Below are 8865 nucleotides of genomic sequence, written 5' to 3'. Positions count from 1 at the left end.
ATTAGGGGTTTGGAATGGGTCCCATATGAGGAGAGATTAAAGAGGCTAGGACTTTTCAGCTTGGAATAGAGGAGACTAAGGGGGGGATATGATAGAGGTATATAAAATCCTGGGTGGTGGAGAAAGTGAATAAGGAAAAGTTATTTACTTGTTCCCATAATATAAGAACTAGGGTCCACTAAGTGAAATTAATGGGCAGCAGGTTTAAAACAAATAAAAGGAAGTTCTTCTTCACACAGCGCACAGTCAACTTGTGGAACTCCTTGCCTGAGGAGGTTGTGAAGGCTAGGACTATAACAGGGTTTAAAAGAGAACTAGATAAATTCGTGGAGGTTAAGTCCACTAATGGCTATTAGCCAGGATGGGTAAGGAATGGGGTCCCTAGCCTCTGTTTGTCAGAGGGTGGAGATGGATGGCAGAAGAGAGATCACTTGATCATTACCTGTTAGGTTCACTCCCTCTGGGACCCCTGGCATTGCCACTGTTGGTAGACAGGATACTGGGCTGGATGAACATTTGGTCTGTCCGGTATGGCCAGTCTTATGTTCTTATGTACTTTTAATTTTTTGCGCAGAAAAAAGCTTCTGCTGAAAAGTTGTTGCAGTTCTGCCTTATGCCCACCAGAGGGCGCTGTGGCGATGGAACAAAGCCGCTGCTGCCAGCCAGCTGGGGAAGAGAGAGAACCTGCAGAGCCTTCTTCCCAGCGCCTGTAGGGCCAGGTCAGGAGACAGACAGTATGGGGCTGCTGGCGGGGAGGGGAATCACAGACAGGGGCTCATAAGGGCTAGTGAGGGAGGACAGACTGGGGCAGGAGCTGAATGGGAGTGGAGGCACAGGGCCATGGGGGAGGGGTTGCAGGGCCACATTGGGACGGGGGAGTGGGTGTCTGAGCAGGGGTGGAGGGACACATGTGACTGACTGAATGGAAGAGGCTAGGGGTCAGCCAGGGTCTACATGGGCTGTGTCTCTCCTCTCCTTCCACCCCCCCAAAAAAACCCTGTTCCATACTTTTCCCACCCATATTCAACAACCCTCCAAGTTCACACCCAGGCTCCTTCCAAACAATTCTTTCCCTCTCCCTCAGCTCCTCCATTACCCCTGACTGCCCCAAGCCTTTGCCCTGCTTCCAGGGGTGGGTGGGAAATATGGTTCTGTATTGTAGTTTAATTGAATTATTACTCAGAGTTCTGTATTAATATGCCCAGTAAGGAATCTATTTGTTAAAAAACATTTTCTGAATCTGTTTTTGTTGCCTGGATTGGTACAGTCATACGTGCTGACAGGTATTTTGAAATAAATGACCAAAAATAATTGAAGCTAGTGCGATTATATTGTGTCACTTTAACAACCAAAATATGCAGAATTTGAAAATATTGTGAGCAGAATTTTTAATTTTCTATTGCAGAATTTTTAATCTTTTGGCACAGAATTCTCCCAGGAGTAAAGATCAAGGAACAAGACTTCCATTTTCCTAAACTTACCAAAGTCCAGGCTAACATTTATAGATTTGGGTCTTGGTCCTGGAAACATGTATGCTTCATAGGACTGATGCACATACCGTACTTAAAATTAAGCACGTGGATAATGTTTGCAGAATTGGGACCTTGGATGCCTAAAGTTAGGCACCTAAATTTATATTTGGATACCTAAATAAGTTGCATGAATTTCAGGGGTGCTTGAGCATTTCTCTCTCTCCCTGACTTCAGTATGATTTTTAAAACCAACCCTGACCCAGGTAAAATTATGCAAACTAGTAAAAACCCATGGTCTTTTGGTATCTTTCTTTCTTTGGTGAATTTCTGGTCAAGCTGTTAGTATTTTGTCACCATTTTTACAATATGTTGATGGTAATAATGGCATTTCTTGTTCCTGAAGGCTTGTCTACGTTTACCAAGGGGAGAGTTTAGGTAATCCACCTCCCTGAAAGGTGGTAGGTATGTTGACAGAAGAAACCCTCCCATCAACATAGCACTGTCTACACTGGGGCTTAGGTCGGTATAACTGCGCAGCAAGAGAGTTATACTGATGTAAGTTTGTAGTGTAGAGCTTAGAAAGAGGTAACAAAGTCCAGAGTGGTTTATTAGCTCAGTGTCATGGGAAAGATTCTGCAGTTAATGAGCTCTGGGTAGAGATGCAGGTTTCTTTGCACTCACTTGAACAGAAGCAGCATACAAACAGCATACAGAGGTTTGTTGAGCTATCTAAAATGATACAGGTTGGGCAGGGGGGGGATGTTGTGATGGTGTTTAAGGCAGCCAGGCCCTGCTTTAGGGGCACTGGTGGGCAGGACACCCCACCTCCCCCATGGGTCTGGCTATGACTTGGGGGTGGAGGGGAGGGGTTGGGGCAAAATGCCCCCCCGCATTAGCCTGAGGGGGCGTGGTGGGGGGGTTACCTAGGCAGGGTGCCCCCCAGTAGCTTGGGGGTGGGGGGGCATGAGGCAGGGAAGTTACAGGGGTGGGTGTAGGGCGGTTGCCTGGAGGAGGGGGCTGAAGGGGCAGGACCCGCCCCCAAGCAGCCAGGGCGGGGGAGACACGGTAGCCTGACGGGGGCTGTCAGGCCCGGGTGCCCCCAGCCCCTTGGAGCGGGGGAGGGTTGTGTGGGCAGAGCCGCCGCCGCCCGGCCCCGCCCCGGGGGCGGTGAGCGGCGAGCGGGGCCCGGCCCCTCCGCTGGCGCCGGGCGGTGGCTACGCGCTGCGGCCGGGCACTGGCGAGCAGGCGGGGCGGTGAGTGCCGCCGCGGGGGGCGAAGGAGGGACCCGCGCCGGGGTCACACGGGGACCCCCCCCTTTCCCGGCTGGGTGCAAAGCCCGCGGCGCCGGGGGGGCCGGAGCCAGCGATCTCCCCGGGGGGGCCGGGGACCCCACGGCAGGTGGCCTCGGGCGGAGCCTCCGTGCGTTTAAACGCCACGGGGGGTCTGGGGGGTGGGGAGTGTGTGTGGTGAAAGGGCCCTAAGCAGTCTGTGTGTGGGGGGGGGATGTGTGGTGGAAGGGCCCTAAGCAGTGTGTGTGTGTGTGTGTGTGTGTGTGTGTGTGTGTGTGTGTAGGGGGGGATGTGTGGTGGAAGGGCACTAAGCAGTGTGTGTGTAGGGGGGGGATGTGTGGTGGAAGGGCACTAAGCAGTGTGTGTGTGTGTGTAGGGGGGGGATGTGTGGTGGAAGGGCCCTAAGCAGTCTGTGTGTGTGTGTGTAGGGGGGGGGATGTGTGGTGGAAGGGCCTTAAGCAGTCGTGTGTGTGTGTGTGTGTGTGTAGGGGGGTTATGTGTGGTGGAAGGGCACTAGGCAGTCGTGTGCGTGCGTGTTATGCAGATTACAAATAATTGACAATACACTGATCACTTTGGCTCACGTCTCTCCTGTAATACTGTCTGATGTAGGCATGGCCGGTGGATAGCTATGTGTATTTGTAATGGCTAGAAGTAGAGAGGTAATAATAACCCCATCCTCTCCGCTGTCTATCCTGACGGTCCACAAGGCTCCATTTGTTTGTGTTAGTTGTGTGTAATACTTCAATGCTTTTTTGTAGAACCTGTCATCTGAGGACCTCCCTGTGCTGTGCAAACGCGCCCCATGAGGTAGGTGAATATCATTACCCCTATTTTACAGATGGGGAAATGGAGGCACAGAGGCTGGGGATGGGCTGTCAGGTCAAATTATGGGCCTTTAGTCACTTATAAAACAGAGCTAGCAGGTAGGATGCCACATACCCATTGGGGAGGAGACTGATGGCCTTTTCTGTATACATGTTGGTTTAACATTTTATTGTCCAGAGAGTGAATCCCAGATCTGCAAAGTAAGTGGCAGGCTAATATGCTGGACATTGGAACATTAGGGATGTTTTTGTTTTATATTTATTCACTCTTGAAACTCCCCCCACCCCAGTCCACTATCTATCGTAATACATCCATGCTATACTGTATTGACTGATGCTATAGAAAAAGAAGGGCGAGAAGCCTAACTGTAATGCAAGCAAGTGAAACTTTTCATTTCATCAGAGCATTAGCTACTATATGTGTTGTTACAGTCTCCCATAATTGTACAGTAAGCACTATGAAATGTAGTTTATGCATGCATTTTAGTTCTGATAGGCTTGCATAGAAGAGAGAATGTGGAGAAAAAGGGAATCAAAAATGAAAAATGGAGAGGACCAAGATAGGGCATTTTCCACAAGTTCACAGGCAAAGAAACAAAGACTCTGTCAGAGAGAGAACTTGCAGTTAGGAATATGCTAGAAGTCTCTGGGCCATGAGAGCATTTGGCCAGATCAGAGAGGAATAGGAAAGTCTCAGAGCCCTGAGGAAAAAAAAAGAGCCATTGTGTAAACCATTCTCTTAATGCAACTTGGTGGATTATATTTTGAACTGATGTTATCCTGCAATTAAATTGTCATTTCTATCTTGGAAATAAATGTATTGTGTTCTACCAACGCTGAGGTCCGGCTGACATTCATGAGAGAGAGAGAGATGCAGTTCTGAGGAAGAATTTAGTTCCTTATGTAAAATTCTTAAATCGAGCACTTAGCTTAAAATGTTTAGAAGCTGGCAGACAGGATGAGGGCATTTCCCTTTTTTATGGTCATCGTGTCTGATGCCTTCCTACAACTGGATGACCAGCAGGGACAATGAACTGTTTATCTCTTCATCCCTACATATAGTGTCATCTTTTTGTGCCAGGATTTTATTTTTCATTTGGTGCTGGCTTGGTTGTTGCTTTTCAACCACATTTCCAAATGAGGCTAGATTGGCACATTACTTTCAGCCTAAACAAACAAACAAAAGCTAAATTGTAAATGACTATTCTACAGTCTAGCATTTATTTGTTTTTTCAAGTAAAGTCAGTGCAGTTGATGGTGAAAGGCCATTTGGTGAAGAAAAATAATCTCTCTCAGTCCCCTCATCTTCTATTTTTTGTACTCTCCTTGTGCTGCACTGATATAAGCGTCCACCTCCCACATGTGAAAATAACGTAGGAAGACAGTAATTTTCTGGGCACTGCTTTGACTGAAACACTCCAGGGCCGGGTAGAGTAACTTCAAACCACTTTCTTTATCAGTGTTTGCAGGGAAGTCTAATATATTCTCAGCTGTCTGAAATGCAATTTTATTTCATGCACTTTTGTAGTTCTCCATGAGGACACTTTATAAGAGGTAGTGTTAAGGATTAATTTAATGCTTTTGAAGTTATTTTTGTCCCTTAACTAGAACTGGGTAATTTGGTTAACTACCCACTGAATGCATGGAAGTATTTTTACTATAATTGGTCTTAAATGACTATCTGGTTAAATGAGAACTGCCCAATTTATAGGCTACATTTTTATTGATCTTAAAAGAGAGTAAAGTCTCTGATGAAAGAGGGCATGCAGATTTAGTCCCCAGGTCTGCAGATCCACAGGAGTAAGTCAGCAGAGTTGCTTGGCAGCAGAAGTGTTTGCAGAATCTGATGACTTCTGTAATGTTTGAAATTCAAGAGCAGAATGTAAACAACAGTGAAAATAAATACAGCTAGCAATGCCTGTTGTCACAACAGTTTTTCATTCAGTTTAAAGTAGTTGACTTGAAAATCTCTAGAGAAATTATATCTGCACGTTTCCCCATCAGATCTAATTATTAACATAGGTTGGCCTTTAGAGAACTTTTGTTTTGTTTTTCTGTTAACAAAGGGAAAAAATAGTGGAGTTTAAAATATAAGGTGGATTTTTTTTTAAATGTGATGCAGCATATTCTAAATGGAATCCATTCAGGAGATTAGCTTTTCTGTGAACCTGCAAAAATGACCCAAATGCTTCAACTGAATCTGAGTGGATGGACCATTACAGCCTCATGTTGAAGTCAGTGGGGTACTGCACAAATGCAAGAGTCGGCCTAGATGGATTTGAATTCAGCATCAGGGCCTATATAAGCCGGAAGTAGTCTTGTTCCCCCACTCTAACCTCCATACAAACTTGATATATGCATCTGGCTACAAACAGGTTGTTTTACTTTTTGTTTTTGGTGCCACAAGCTAAAATAAATCATGTCAGCTTCAGCTTAATTGAGCCTGTTCTCTTGGTCAGATGATTTCTGTACTCTCAAAAGCAAGTTTCCATAGTTTAGCAGCATAGTTTAGTGAGTACTGTAACCTTAAACTACCTGGTGTCTAAAAGGACAGAGTCGATGGACATCGTTACTTGCACTTTGAATGTACGGCAAATATATATACATACACACCAGTCATAACTATAGAGCATGGACTATAAACCTAAATAATTATTTAGTTTTATTATAACTCTATCAACATTCGCGTTCTGGTGCCGAATTTGAGCGATGTCTATAACTGTTTACACCCTTTTAGTGGCAGAGCATCCCAGTGCTGTGGTCTCTATTACTTTTAAATAAGGTACTTGCCCAGTGTTCCCTTTCCTTTGGAAACTGTACATTTTTCATCAATCTATCGTTTTGAGTTGCCACTTTCTTACGTTGTCGTATCCCTCTCCCCTTTTCCTCCTAGAGGATAGACATATTTTTACAAGTTAGTAGCTAGGAGGATGTTAAACCATGATACATGCTTCACCCTCCTCTTAAGGATGCTGTGTCATCTCTTTATGCTGTCAGCCACCGTTGGCTCAAGGAGATAGGGAGTGAAGATGGTAATGCTAATCATCTAGAGTGGCTTATGTCTTTAAAGTGATATGCAAACATAAACCAATTCTCTTAACATCTCTGTTATAAAGGTAACTACTGTTGTTCCTGTTTTACAACTGAGGAAATGGAGACACATAGAGCTTAAGTGAATTGCTCAAAGCCTGACAGCAAGTCAGTGGCAGAACTGGGAGTAAAAATCCAAGAGTGATCTCCAATCTCGTGTGTAGTCTACTAGATCAGATACCTCTCTGAAGCTGTTTGTTTGAAGAATGTGTTCAGATCTGTTTCTCCAAAGGACAGTGATACCCCATAGAGCCAGCCTAACCAGGGGTCAAATTAAGGAAATAAGAATTGGTAGTCTTCCAGAAATTCACATATGAGATTGTACAGTTTTTATAATTTGATGCTTTTCTCTTCTTCCTTGCATGCCGTGATCATAGTGAAGTAGTTAACAAAGCTGCTTTTTATATTATCATTAGGTTTCAAAGTTACTGCACTATTGGCATGAATGGGAGTAGTTACCACCACCCAGAAGTATTGCTTCAGACTGTCTGCAAACACAGACACACACCTCATTGCATTATTTTATCCTTGGGTTTGAAGGTTTTTTGCATTAAGGCTAGAAGTTTATTTATTACTTTAATATGAAAACTTACTTGCTGGAATAGAAGATTGTATTCTCAGAAAGACATATCAGAATGCCAAGCTTCCATAAGGCAGCCCAGTGCGACATCTGTCTTGTAATTGAAATAATGTGTCTAGGGTGTGTATCTGTGCAAACTTCTTAACGTAATGTGGGATCGGGCTTAAACTGTTTTCCATTGTGTACCAGTGGTATAGAACAATATAATTAGCTGGCACATAGTTTCTCTTTTTTACATTTAAAAAAAAACCTGAATCGGTACGACTAATAGTTGTCACTTCAAATGCCTTTTTTTGTTTGTTTGTTTTTTAAAAAGGCTACTCTTGAAAAATGGCTGCAGAAACTGCAAGGGAGGCAGGGGTGTGGAGACAAACCAAAGCTCTTTTATTCAAGAACTACCTTGTTAAATGCAGGACTAAGAAGAGTAGTGTGCAGGTAGGTTACGCGGTCATTTACTGGCCTCTGTGTCTGTGTCTGATCATGATTGAAAAATTAGCTGACTTAGAAACAAAACTAAGCTTTGTTAAATTGTCTCTGAATATTGAAGGAATAACTGATTAGTTTGAGCTCAGGTCTGAAATATATTGGCTCCTTCAATCATCCTTGTGATCCTTTGGCAAGAAATGGTTTATAGAAATAGTCTTGCTGTGTGTCTCTGTGTATGAATGTGGTAATGTCAGTTTCTCTATTCACTTTCTAGAGAGTATAACTGACCAATTGGGGTAAAATAACATTACTTATTTTAGGGCAGAATTACATGTAGTAAAATAGTACTGATAAAGTACAAGATTAAGTTTAGAATGGCTTGTTACTGATAAGAGCAATTAGGTAATAGAACTGCCTGTTGGGGTTCCTGGTAAGAACTGTCCAAACAAATGTTTACAAATTGTTTAACTGATAATTAAGAATATAGTGTTGTTGAGAATAACATCATAATAATAACTTCAGAGTGCTATCTCATCATTCATCCCTGAATGTCAAAGCATGTTATAAAACATTAATGAAGCCTCGTAATACCCATTTTGCTGATGGGGAAATAATTGCAGGTAGACTGTGGTTCACCCAGTGTCAGGCTGCAGGAGAGTGGCAGAACTAGAAAGAGCATTCACAGCTATAATCCTCCATTTCAGCATATGAACTATATAAATACACATAACTCTGGAAGTCGGGACTGAAAGGTACCATTGTGTAATCATAACACGAGCCCCAAACTTCACCACAGAACAATAATACAATGATTAAAATATTGCACTGGAAGTATTTGTGATGATGTCATTTCTAAAATTTACCTGTTATAAAATTTTGCTTAACACCTCTATTGTGTGACGTACTTGGGTTTTTAGGGGAATCCACAAGGGTCAAATTGAGAACATTTAACTTATTTTTTTGCAAGACAATGCTTGGCTTGACTTGCTTAACTGTTCCATGACTGGAAATATATACAAGTTCTTTTTCATTTTCAGATAATGCAAATGTTAAGTTTATACCAAAAGCCAAATCATGTCCTATATAAGAGACCAGACACCAAAACATATGAAGCCAAATTCTGCCATCAGCTTCATCCATGTAACTTTGCCAATTTCAATGTAGCAGAGCACAGAGATTGC

At 43.4% G+C, this 8865-nt stretch overlaps 1 protein-coding gene across 1 annotated transcript in view; it reads left to right on the top strand.

Moving 5' to 3' along the window:
• Positions 1-597: 597 nt before the first annotated feature.
• Positions 598-8865, top strand: part of ABCA5 (ATP binding cassette subfamily A member 5) — a 59006-nt gene continuing 50738 nt past the window's right edge. Inside the window, exons 1-3 of the mRNA XM_044983723.1 lie at positions 598-719; positions 3523-3571; positions 7575-7693. Of these exons, the coding sequence (XP_044839658.1) occupies positions 7589-7693 (105 nt within the window). The 5' untranslated portion in view covers positions 598-719; positions 3523-3571; positions 7575-7588. The remainder of the gene's footprint in view (positions 720-3522; positions 3572-7574; positions 7694-8865) is intronic.

The sequence above is a fragment of the Mauremys mutica genome, chromosome 12 (genome assembly GCF_020497125.1).
Source record: "Mauremys mutica isolate MM-2020 ecotype Southern chromosome 12, ASM2049712v1, whole genome shotgun sequence".
NCBI lineage: Eukaryota > Metazoa > Chordata > Testudines > Geoemydidae > Mauremys > Mauremys mutica.
Note: the sequence above shows the minus strand (reverse complement) of the source record. Positions and strands in the feature narration are given on the sequence as shown.